The sequence below is a fragment of the Tachysurus fulvidraco genome, chromosome 9 (assembly GCF_022655615.1).
Source record: "Tachysurus fulvidraco isolate hzauxx_2018 chromosome 9, HZAU_PFXX_2.0, whole genome shotgun sequence".
Lineage (NCBI taxonomy): Eukaryota > Metazoa > Chordata > Actinopteri > Siluriformes > Bagridae > Tachysurus > Tachysurus fulvidraco.
Window position 1 is genome coordinate 7,356,048 of NC_062526.1, and position 13,272 is coordinate 7,369,319.

Below are 13,272 nucleotides of genomic sequence, written 5' to 3' on the forward strand. Positions count from 1 at the left end.
CCTTATGTGTTTTCATGTATTTTTAAGCCCTGAATAGAGCTGTACACTCAGGGTGCACGTGAGCTGAGAATCAAACCTACAATGTTTTTCAACAGCCACGTCACTGCTGTATTACTCTATCATTCATTTTTTAATCAACAAAAATGTAAGACTAATAAATAATATAATATAAAAAATAATTATCTAAAATTATGAATAATAATAATATATTTGATTTGGCACAGGTTTTACAATGGATACCCTTCCTGGCATCAGGATAGGCACTGAGAGTTAGTCATGCCCGGGAACCGAACGCAGGCCACGGCAATGAGAGCATGGGCTCCCGCGCTGGACCACCAGGAGCTACGCCACACACAAATACAATATTTAAAAAGGAAAGCAAGATTAGTGGTAAATCATTACATTATGTTGCTTTGAAGCTTTTATTTTCAAAACATGATTAGACCTATGCTTCTCGTGTTCTATCTCAGCTGTAGCAAAACATAACCACCCCATTTCATATTCAGCCCGCAGTAAAAGTTTGTAGAAAAGTTTCAGTTTGTCTGAAATCTGGATGAAAACCTATGGAAACTTTTATAAATGTCATCTTGTTATCGATTTGCTTGCTAGTAGCTGTACGTTTTAATATATGTTTAAAAAAAAATTTAGATAAAGCAATTGCTGTGTAACATTAACAGTGTCAGAAAAAAAGAGAGCTTGGCTAGTTTATATAAAATATAAACTAAATGATAATATGAATATGCAAAAAGTGCAATGGTGCCTTTTTTTGGTGCTTTGTGATTATCCTCACTTTTCTAAATAAGGCACATTCTGAATGGTATTGTTCGTAAAACTGTGTGTGTGTTTGTGTGTGTGTGTGTGTGTGTGTGTGTGTGTGTGTGTGTGTGTGTGTGTGTGTGTGTGTGTCCATCTAATTCAATCAATAGACACATATTTTTAGACACATATAGACAATTGCTCATATAGATTAGTATAAATTCAATGTATAAATAGAGTCACAAAAAACATTGAGGAACTTAATGAGAAATGCTCTTGCAGAGGTATTAGATTTGTAATACCCCCATGTCAACAGGTTCAGGTTCAGCCTCAAAAACTTGTTCAATGGAATGCTGACAATCGGAAGAGAAAACTGCTTTGTTTACAGTACAACTTGCTTAAGACAATGCTAGCCTATCCAAACCTAAATTTTGGCCAGTACTTAATAGTTCGAGTTTGTTTCTGCCTCGTGTTCATGGTGACTTTAGGGCTCTGAGGTTTTGGCAGGGCCTGAGTCCTTTCCTGCTCTTTGTCCGTTATTGTAAAGCCTTGTTCCAGTTTCGTGTGCAGGTTCATCCTTGGTAGAAAGTGCGTAGACACATGCTGGGACTTCACTCTTGGACTGGAGCCCATTTTTGCCTTCCCTCTTTTATTGAGTGCCACAAACCACTCCCTCCCAGTCCGGTGATTCTTGTGTATGACTGAGGCGTATGTGTTGTAGCCGTTCTCTTGAAACCGCTCCCTGAACTTACAGTCATCAGTGAACTTCTCCTGCAAAAACAATTCACAAATCCATTTGGTTCACTGCAATCAGTGTAACGCTGAGATGAATCTTACAAGCAAACAAGACTTAAGGAGACTCTGGAACTAGCAGTGAATCATTTGGGACAAAGGGTCAAACCATGGCATCTAACATCGTAATGAAAACAGGCTGAGAATGAAAGTGGGATCATCTGGAGCACATCTGGGACAATGATGATGTTTCTGTAGTATAAGGTTACCTTAGTTATTATTCTCCTGTAATACTTTAATTAGATAACTACATTTAATGCTAACAATTGTTCCAAGGCTTATATTTTTAATTTTACAAAACCCTCTTGCTGATTTGGTGATGTAAAGCAATGGTATGTGAATAGCCAGTAAAATAATGTCTCAGGCTAAAACTCTATGTAACACTAATACAAGATCTCAATCCCTCCCAAAGTTCTGAAAGTTTTAGTTTCAAAAGTTTCTTCAGTGAGACCTCAGCCCATTACATCTAAAATAAAATCCATACAAATTACTTGTTTATATCAGACTATATATTTTGTCAGTCTCTGCTTTATTCCTTCTTTAAAGATTTATATATAATGGAATTTGATTTGCAAAACTCGTAAGATCTTATTGAGTTAATATTGTATTTCTAAACCAATAAAACAAATAAATAAATCCAATAAAATAATATAAGCTTCTATATTTCCTTTGGAATATGCTCCAATATATGTAGAAGCTTTGTTGCATTGCATTTGGGTAAAAGTTTACAAACTAACAAAGTCTATTTTTTAAGAAGTATCTCTACCACCACCACAAAGAATATTAATAAACAAGAATCCGACTAAAAATATGTACTGTATTAAATTTGCTATTCATTTATAATTTATATAATTTTATTAATTCTTGTTAGGGTTTCCCTCTTCGCATCACGGTTCCCATGGTGACGAATGAAATGTGGTTGTGTTTGGTTTAGCTTTTCTCCTAGTCCTGTCTTTAACTCTGTCATCGATTTGTTGCCCTATTGTGTTTACCTCTTTTGTGATAGTCTATAAAAAAATTTCTGTCTACTCTGCTGTGTCTTATTGTGCTTTTGTTTGACTTGATCAAGTTCCCTGTTTCATGTAGCGTTTCTTGGTATGCTCTTTACTAGCTGCCTGTCTTGACACCTGTACAGTAACCTGACAATGATTCATAACTTGCCTAGAAATGAATATTACACTGAGCACATTGTCCTGTTTCTATTCACCACATGTTACACTTTTCAGTATCTGATATCTCAGTAATCATCATCTTTACCAGTGTGACAAAGCTAGAACACAATGCATAAACAGTCGGTAATTACCGTGCACACACATTATCAGCAGCCACATTAGCAGCTGCTGCAGCCCGAGCGCTTCGTGGCTTGATTGAGTTATCCCCTCATAAAGGAAGCTAATGAAAAGCAGCGAGGAGATTATATCCACCGAGCAGCACAAACGAGCGTTTGAGGCTTGCACAATAATTGTCTTTTACTTTAATCTGTGGCACAGTCCTGGAAATGACTTTCCTATCCAAGGCCTTCAAAATTGTGACAAGCTCTAAGGGCTTCTGTTGTGCAGGCTAGAAACCTCATTAGCCCATAAAATAACATTATCTAGCAGAAAGACAGATGCTCTTTGTGTCTTATTTCAGGCAATCTTTACAGATAAACTGTGCCAACATTTCCACTTGGGTAAGGTTTCACAAATGTAGCCATGGTATTTTTTGTGATTTGAGAATTTTGAAACAGGAGCTCGACATTTTACGACTTTGATAAATAATTATAAGAGGTGACAAGTTAATGACACACAGTTTATAATGAAATGACTCAATTCCAGTTTTTTCATGGTGAACACAGTGATACACAATCAAAAAATACTCCTTTGAGAGACTGAAATTTGACCCTTTTTTATAGCTACATTTAAAAAAAGGTCCCATCTGCCTGAGAACTTCATGTTTCTTAAACATTAGCTTTTCTGGCTCTAACAGCTGACTGACCTCATGTGATAATTATCCAGCACAATTGAGGGGAAACGCAAATGAGGACTGGAACAAAGCATTTTTTTACTGCATCCAAATGCAAAGTAATGTTATATTTACTGGATTTATGTGGAGATACACGATTTATGATATCTCTGGGTTGTCAATACAATTTTGAAGTTCGGTTTGTGATCTGTGTCATTACAGTGTAATTTGAGTCATATGTAATCTTTCTTTAGTAATTCATCAACATGTCATAGGAAATTGTTGTTATTCCTGACATTTTGGCTTAATTTTCAGTACTATTGTTTGAATAATGGCTGTCAATCATTAGGCATTAGACTATTATGCTCACAGTACATACAGTTATTCCACATGTTGAATATACAATATATTGTCTTTTTTTCTGTCTTCGGTTCTCTTTTCCTATATTTCAGTCTATAGAGACAAAATAAGTCTGCTGATATGTGATGATTCGTTATATACAATGATGGAGATTAAAAAGGGGTAAATAAACCCAAAGTGGAGAAAGAAAAAAGGTGGGAAAAAAATGCTACAAAAGTGTATCACTAGAACTATTGGGCAACTTTTGGGTAATTTCCTTACATTAAATGCCTAATCCTCATATATATATTTAATGTAGCATACAGCTCGTAAGTACGAATAAACTTCACGTATCCTAATAATCAAGTGTTTGCATCTCCCATTCCTAAAAATAAAACTGGTGGGAAACTATACTGTGTGCCCAAGGATAGTCATTCCCCACTATAGAGCCTTGAGTAACCTCAATCACTGGAAAAATAAAACTTTTTCTGGTTTACTGCAGAGCGCAGCATAGCAGAAAATGATGCCAATTACAGATTGACCGGCCATAACATCCTGGAGGCACATAGATTGCTTTGAGCTGCCACAGTACTCAGGATGTAACTGTGGCGTTTCCCTATTAATCTAATTCCTCACAGTTTTTATTGTCATGTCCTCAAGACAAGTTAGTTCCAATTATCCCTCGATTCATAACAGCAATACAAATCTCACCAATCTGTCTTTTCTTACTTTTGAACTTAATAAGTCATTATTGGTCATTATTTACTGAGAAGCAGAAAGACTCTCCTAATAGTGAAAATCTTACTAACTGTTACAAAGCACTGACACTGGAGACTCCTTCTATAATTGTTAACGTCTCCTAACAGAAATCTTTACCTTATCAATGATTAGAGATTTTCAACATACAGTACTACGTCTATGACAGAATATTGGGAACGACTGCCATAGAGGTCCCTGTGAATTATGTTATTACTATGGCACTACAATGAGTTGTTTCTATGGAAACTACAGTGAATTCTTACTTTGGACCAACAATGAGTTGCTACAGGAAATGCACAGCTGTTGTTACAGGAAAATTAACCGACAATTGACTAATCAGTGCTGTGGTCCAACATTTTTTGCTTATTATAATAATAAGATAATTACTTTTTCCATTAATTATAGATTTATGTAAAGACTGTACATAAAGTCCCAAGAAAAGTAGCAGTAGTATTTTTTTTTTTACATGGACTTGTTAGGAGACAGTATGAGTAAACCAATCTCATTGCATGTCTGCTATGTTAGTGTTCTATAATCGTGATGCTTATAGCTTGCTAAATAAGGGTTACTACTCTACTGTGTGTCATAACACCGTTCTAATGTCAGTCAGCCAAGAAAACCTAACGCATCCAACCGTGCACCAAAAATATTCACTGGACCTAGATGTTCTGTTGGATTTTTTTTTTTATCTTTTTAACTTCAACATCAATTCTAATCAAAGCAGACTTTAATAAAACCTCACACCAGAGCTTCATTAAAAGTTATGTACGTAAATTTAACTTACTTATCCCAAAAGGTGTACTGTACGTAGATGTCATGGAACCCTATAAAAATACCCTTAAGTAAAGTGTCACAGCATTTTTATAAACAAACAACTAAGAAAAATCCTTCAAAAAATCTGGAATACATACTGTAGGATCCAATCCAGCAGAGGTTTTTAACACTGTTCATTATTTTCCCTGAGAGTACCATGATGTCTTCCATCTCTCAGCATAATCATCATTAGTGTAGTGTTACTATGTTGCTGTGCTGTCGTAGATAACATCCTCTTGTTAGATACTATCTAGTTCATACGAACATGATACATACATGATCTAGTGATGGAATCTGGCCCAACCTGAAGTGGAGTTACTGTTACCATCCTTAAGTAGATTATTTTTCCAGTAAAGGTCTTTTATTCCCCTTAAAGCAGTCTATTTCCAGTGATTGCAATTCATAATTTTTTAGTCAATCACATGATTCAACCATTTATAGTTACTATCAATGCTAGGGGATATATGTGAGACAAGTTGTTTCCTGTCATCGCTTGTAAATACTAGAGAATAACTTTGTTGCCTCACCATTCTCTCTTTTTTCTCCTTCTTTAATAAGAGAAAAAAAAACAGCTTGTCTTGAAAAGTCCTCCGTCCAGAAGACTTTCCCATGGAGACTTTCCCCAACGTATTCATGTTCAATAAATGTCTCCTAATAGAAAATAGATCAACCACAATAGATATATAGATAGATAGATAGATAGATAGATAGATAGATAGATAGATAGATAGATAGATAGATAGATAGATAGATAGATAGATAGATAGATAGATAGATAGATAGATAGATAGATAGATAGATAGATAGATATTATTCCTTATGTTTACCTTCTGCTCTATGTTTATGTTCTGTAAAGCTGCTTTGAGACAATATCTATTGTAAAAAGCACTATACAAATAAACTTGAATTGAATTGAATAGATAGATAGATAGATAGATAGATAGATAGATAGATAGATAGATAGATAGATAGATAGATAGATAGATAGATAGATAGATAGATAGATAGATAGAAACCCTGATTTAAATATATATTATCTGGAACATCCACCAATTCCCTGTGAATGAGTTGTTACCATAGAAACAATAACTTATTAGGAAAAACTCTTTAATAGAAACTTACAATTTATATTAAAGCTGGTACGATTGCCAGAGCTGTGGTGCTATTGAGGATTAATCCACACCTTCAGATTCAAGAACTAAACAGTTGCGTGGAATAAAATTCAATAAATGTATGAATACTGTGGATGAAATTAGCTTGGTGTACTCGCCTAGCTGCAGAAGCGGTACATCTCTCTCTTTCTTACTTGGACATTCCCTGTTCCCCTTGCCCATTGTTTGCTTTATAAATCCAGGTAACCCTTTAACCTTTAAAAAGATTACTTTTTTAATGGTTTGAGGAGAGGTCACGCAGCATGATATACATCTGTCTTCTCCCTGCCATTATCTAAGCAATAAATTGCCCCTGTGAAAACATCTAAATATTAAATATGACAGACAGTGCAACAACATCAGACACTGTGTCACCTGATACCCGTGTTGGCCGGCCCGGCGCATATGCGGATAGCAGTGCTCTGGGGTTTAAATGCTGAGCTGACAGGACTATTAAATAAACCCCTGCAACTGTAGCTGGCCTGAGGAAAATCAAACTTAATTCAACACTGATGGAGTCACTGCAGCTGCTCTAATTGCTGATGATTTCTGGAGCAGCTTAAAGGATCATCTTCAGATTTATGTGTAGGTTTTTTGCGTCTTGCATTCCTCCCTGACCCTCTCTCTCCATGTCTTGTCAGCAGTTTCATAAATACTCAGCGTTGTGCAAGAAAGCACTTTTTGGGCACATCGGTGCTAAGAAGATGAACATGAAAACACATTAACATTAAACCCTAATGGAGAGGATATGTCCTTACTGAACATGACATGATCATTGCAGATTGTCTTCAGGGTACGTCAGTCTTGGGAGCTGGAGGATGTTTGCAGTAAGAGGACATATGAGCTTAAAGTATATTAATCTACAGATGCTTTTATTTTTTTTGTTTTTATTATTAAGGGAATTCCCAATATGTTATCTTTCATGCTGTCACCTTTACATAGTATTAATACGAATATGTTAAACACTGGCTAAAGTAAAAATAAAAAAACAACAACAACCAATCAATACTGTAAATACTTTCTTCCCCTTGTGATAATCAAATGCTTTATCTAGTCAGCAACAAGCATGTGACCTCAAATAAGAACATTTTCCCTTTCCTTTTCCGAGTTAATGTTAATGTTTGATAGTGTGTTTACAGATCTGCTTTTGGGTTTGTGATTCGATAATGGGGCAACCTATACGGTCATAGTACTGTCGATGTGGTCTAACTTATTTAATGCAAAATGAAGTGTACACAAAGTAGTGTACTCTGATACATGTTAGTTTGCTAAATAGCTCCTGACTTTGGAATATTTGAAAAAAATTGAGCATAGTATTAATATGTGAAAAAGTCCAAATGAGTCAAAATATTATCGATATACTAGTTTGATGTCTGTTTTATGATGTCTGTAGATTCTTCCATATTGATGCTCCTATCTCTCTCTCTCTCTCTCTCTCTCTCTCTCTCTCTCTCTCTCTCTCTCTCTCTCTCTCTCTCTCTCTCTCTCTCCTGCACCTGTGTGTCTCTGTTTGCTATTGATTCCCCTCCTCCTGATTATCAGACATCCCAGGCTCTTTCCTAATCCGCCTTTTCCCATTAACGCATGCTAATGAGTTCTGACTTTTATCAGCTGGACTCAGGCTCAAACAGATGCTTGTCGGCAGTCGACATGGTGCGGCTATGCATGAGCGAATCTTTATCATTCATGAACCACTCCTATTTGCAGAAGCTCTCAAAGCTGACATTTGCCCTGATGTGAGGTGAGATGGAAAACTTCATCTAGAAGGTGACTTCTGACACTAGTTTGACGTCACGTGTGTGAAAACTTCATTTATCCTGCTCTTTCCATATGCGAGCCATGAATTTCGGGAATCTACTGTATATTGAACTGCAGAGGATTTTTCAAAACTCATACACAAAATAAGGATTTACTATAGATGGAAAGTGTCAAGTTTACAACAAGAGCGAACAATCATTAAGACGTACAGAGCTGATGGCCTTTGTGTTTGCTAAACTGATCCAAGATATGATCCAACATGATCAGAAAAATTTGAATTCAGTGTGACTACAGATAGAAATATTTGTCTGTATTTATTTACTTCTTAATATTTTATTTACTTACTTGCAGCTTAACCTGTCACGTTACATAATAGGATAGATAGAAGTATGGGATTTTAAGCTGGCACTGTTTAAATATCTTGTAATCACCAGAAACATACACTTTATTTTATTTATTTCTATCTAACTTTTTTATTTATCTAACTTCATGCATTATTGTTTTTTTTTTATCTCATATATTCATTTATATAAAAAATATTATTTTAGTTTTTTAACTTTAGGGTCTGAGTCACTAATTATTAGCAATTTCTTATTAAATCTTTCATTAAATCTTTTATAATCAAATAAAATGTTTTTATACCAGTGAACTTTTTCCTCCAACAGATTTGCAATGAATCTTGTTTAGCTTATGATAATATATTCAGTTTATATGTTTAAAATGATGTGTACTCAAAATTGTCTTCTTATTCTTATTTCCTCTCATTGTAAACACTAGCTATGATATTAACAATTCAGTGAATTGTAAAGCAATGCAACTTGTTTTAGTATGTTAAGCCTGTGATTGAGAGTCAAATCTGAATTTTTTAAATAGAACTAAACAAAATGTGCAGAATTTCCGACTTAAATTTCTTTCTCTCCTACTACATACATATTCTATTATATTATTATATATTTCCAAATACGCTATATTATTTTGTTTATATAGAATAATATCATGTAAATTGGATAACTGGAAAATAAACATGATGTTAATGGTTTACAACAGAAACAAAAGACTGGAAAAAATTAAAGAAAACAATTGATCTGTGTTCGATGTATAAGTTTGTCAGGTAATGTAAGAGTGTTACATGTACATATTGACTCACGGTAGCATGAAGCCATCCTCTCTTATTCATGGCTAGAAATTGGTTGCTGAAAACTCCTCGGATTCCTACAACTCCTTGCGATAGGGAAAACAGTTCCAGCAGACCTGCAGACCATCACAAATGCATTTTATGTGGGTGATGAGAGATAAGTGATCTGAGAAAATGAAACTTATAGTAGCATGTCACTGGATATAACCTTAACCAATGAATATACAGATGGCCATTTATTCCAAAGCAATGCTGCAGTCCCACATGAAAAGTCTATTACCTTGTTATTTCCTAAGAAGACATCAGCCATTCTAATGCACATACCATATGGAAAACAAATCTGTATATCATAAAAGTGAATAACTTTATCGGACTTTATCGTTCTGTATAGCCAGAGATGTCTGGTTTTACAGGGTAATGACAAATTCAACAACCATTTTTTAGGTCATTTTTCTTTTCCGATTCCCTTTAGTCCAGCACATATTGGGCCTCTGAACAGACTTAATACAAAAGCATGTGACCTGAACTCAGAACCATTAACAGCAATTCAGTGCATGGCATTCTGGTTCTCGACCAAGCAACATTCTCATGCGAGTCACTGCAGCTGTTCGCATAGAGCATTTCCCAATAAACAAACAGACACAAGCAATGCAACATGAACAGTAGCAGACTTTGGAACAGCGTAATAAGTTAATCACATGTGCAACTCATGCCAGGGACTTTATTAGTTTTGAATACATAAGCAGTACATACTGACTTGCTCTTCAGTAATGGTAGATAGAGTTCAAGAAGGAGAGGTAAAAAAGAACCCGGTACAGAAATGGCAGTTTATAGCTGCTGTAATGTAAGTGATTAGAGCAGCCAACTTGTTTCATGGACATTCCACAGAAGTAAACAGATAAAACACAATAAATCAGATTTGCAATCTTCTTTGTTATAATTTTCTCTTATGGGGTGATAATGGACTTAAACCAAACTTTGTCTGACTTTTCAACTGACACTAAATAACAGATTTATTAAAATATTGAGACATGTAAGGCCCCTTGTTTCTAAACTATTCTAAACCTAAGATTGTATATCATTTTAATATACTGTCATAAGTGATTCTGAAACAGTTCAAATAATTGCTTTGATGCTATTTTGATATACCTAATACAATTGTAACTATATGGTATGGTAATTTAAAGTATCACACACCCTAACGAAAAGAAGCTAAATTATTATAATATTTAAAATTGGGAGTAATTAATTATTTAATTTATATTGCAATTGTGATATGATTTGCAGCAGGACTGTGTCTTATACTATGTACATTGGGGACATGGTACACTGCCATTTTAAGGCATCCCCCCCCCCCCCCAATTTATTAAAGGTTTAGTTTGTTAAAAAGACTACTTGCAGCTTGTAGTTGTGAGTGCTGATGACTCAAGTTCCCCAATCCCCCACCCCCCCTTACCCCTGCACTATTTGCAAAACCTAAATCCACACCTTGGTTACTTACAGTATATACTTCATATTTAATTTAATGTATTTTAATAATGCTAATATCAATCATTCTCAATAATATCTGTGATAGTCATTGATAAATTTACACAAGTCTTCCACAGCTGATATGCCATGTTAGATATTTAAAGTGTAGGGCAGCCTGCTATTAAAAGTGCATGTCAGTAAGGAGTAAAACATGTTTATTACTGGTTAAAGAGCACGTTTGGTTACTGTGTAGTCTATTTGTATTATAGCCTGATTTAGCATGCTCACTGCATATCAAAGGAGGATGAATTTTGCAACATCTTGCATTTTTAAACGTTATGGCATAGTAGTACTACTGCAATAGTTACTGACGCATGATATTGTGCACAGCACTAGATTTCCAAATTCGCGTAAATGCGCTTAAGTGCACAATCAGGTACTTACTGAGGTGACTGGGCTCGTGACTCCCGTTTACTCTGCCGTTGGGATGGATCTGGAGGTGGAAGCCGATGCCCACCCTGCAGTACAGAGTGCCAGTGCGGCGACCCGAGGCCACCAGGTGATCCTCCAACCAAACAGCCGCGGTGACAATCAGCTGAGCTCCAAGCGCGAGCAAGAGAGCAACATTCATTCTTCACCAAAACAACTCTCTCACTGTTTTTTCTTTTCTTTTCTCCCTCTACGCACCAGTTAAGTCATGTCCTGCATTTTGTCAGTCTTTTTTACCACAGAGTCCAGGTGGCTAAGAGCCAGGAGTTGGAGCACCGTGGATCCGCGGGCAAGAAGATATTTATATCGCAAATGATCTCATTGGGTTAAGCGTGCTTGGGTCCTGAAGGACGCTCGCTTTCTCTCTCTCTCTCTCTCTCTCTCTCTCTCTCTCTCTCTCTCTCTCTCTCTCTCTCTCTCTCTCCCTCCAAAACTGCACGACCAACTTGGCACGTCAAATCATACACGGACCCCCGTCCTTCACCAAAAACTATGCCTTTACGCACGTGCGCGCTTGTTTGCGCGCAGGGCGCGCTCATATGAATCCTAATCGCGCGAAGATGCACGACGCTCTACCGGGGTCTCACTATAATCGAGCTGAACTTCCTCCAAGTCTAAGCTTTGGATCATAAAGAGCGCCTGAGAAAGTCTAAAATAGACACAGTGGAGCTTTTTCCTACACTCGGACCGTTGCGCCTTATAGGACACAAGTAACATAATGCTGTTGGATGCTGTGCGGCACGCGCGTGCATCTTTATGCCATGTTGACACGTGACTTTTAATGCATTTTTTTCACTCTGTAAAATATAACACTTATATGTTAAACCAGAGTCTGTGAGTTGTTGTGAATCATGTTTAATCATAATATTTGTATTAATAATATGGAGATCTAAAATTTAATTTTTATAGTATGATGACAATAAGGTGCTTGAGTGGACGTTGTGTACAGTATCTTTCTTTCTTTCTTTCTTTCTTTCTTTCTTTCTTTCTTTCTTTCTTTCTTTCTTTCTTTCTTTCTTTCTTTCTTTCTTTCTGAATGTCTGAATGCCTGTCTTTCTGTCTTTATTTGGCAGTAACTGGATACATCCTGATCAGAGTTACATATAATTTAGAAGTACTGTATATAAATATAATGGTTTTGTATAAATCAAACAATTATCAGCACTGATATCACACGGCACAGACACAGGAGTACTCCTCAGCTGTGATGGTCCCACCCCATGCAGCTGGAGCTATGGGAGGCCAACTGTTTTGGACAGCAGGTTACTTTCTAAGAGTGCTGGGAATTTCAAGGGTTTCTTTAAAAAGCTTTGAAATCATGATGCATTGTGAAATTATTCATTATTTCCTGTTGTTTGCATATGTTGCTCAACATTCTGCAGCATTGCATATCAGAAGGTTACAAAACAGTCTATTATACACAGTCTGCATAGTAGATAACACTGAAATTCATGAAAATAACAAGAAATTCAGTTAACAAAGGAACAATGTAAGTTAGAACATATTATGAACTAATTTAATAGTTCCCTCATTCAGGTATACAATCAGCCAATTCTGTAGCAGTAGTGTAACGCATAAAGACATAAAGATACAGATCTTTAGTTAATGTTCACATCAAGCATCTGGATGGTTTAAATATTTAAGAAACTTATTTTTTAAAATACATCATAATGCTACAAACAAAAAACATCCAGTGCATTTGGAAATTACTTGCTCATAGAAGAATGTCCACACAGAATCAAGCTGACAGGAAGTCTACACTCATTCAGTTATCAACTTTTTACAACTGTGGTGAGCAGAAGAGCATCTCAAAATACACAATATGACAAACCAATGAGCACCAACTGCAGAAGACCAGGTCAGGTT

The 13,272-nt window shown here is 36.0% G+C and overlaps 1 protein-coding gene across 1 annotated transcript; it reads right to left on the reverse strand.

The window, feature by feature from the left end:
- Positions 1–346: 346 nt before the first annotated feature.
- Positions 347–12,095, reverse strand: fgf5 (fibroblast growth factor 5). Its single transcript, XM_027138596.2, has 3 exons — positions 11,362–12,095; positions 9,460–9,563; positions 347–1,527 (listed from the first exon to the last, which is right to left on the reverse strand). The coding sequence occupies exons 1-3, from the start codon at positions 11,546–11,548 to the stop codon at positions 1,171–1,173; spliced, it is 648 nt and encodes a 215-aa protein (XP_026994397.2). The 5' UTR covers positions 11,549–12,095; the 3' UTR covers positions 347–1,170.
- Between the last annotated feature and the right edge of the window lie 1,177 nt (positions 12,096–13,272).

Bases quoted from the DNA above. Each gene is read 5' to 3' on its own strand.
- fgf5 (XM_027138596.2), bottom strand. From the start codon at position 11,548: ATGAATGTTGCTCTCTTGCTCGCGCTTGGAGCTCAGCTGATTGTCACC. The intron at 9,564-11,361 runs GTAAGTACCTGA...GATGGTCTGCAG, and splicing joins TCACGAGCCCAGTCACCTCA to GTCTGCTGGAACTGTTTTCC. The intron at 1,528-9,459 runs GTGAGTCAATAT...TTGTTTTTGCAG, and splicing joins GAGGATGGCTTCATGCTACC to GAGAAGTTCACTGATGACTG.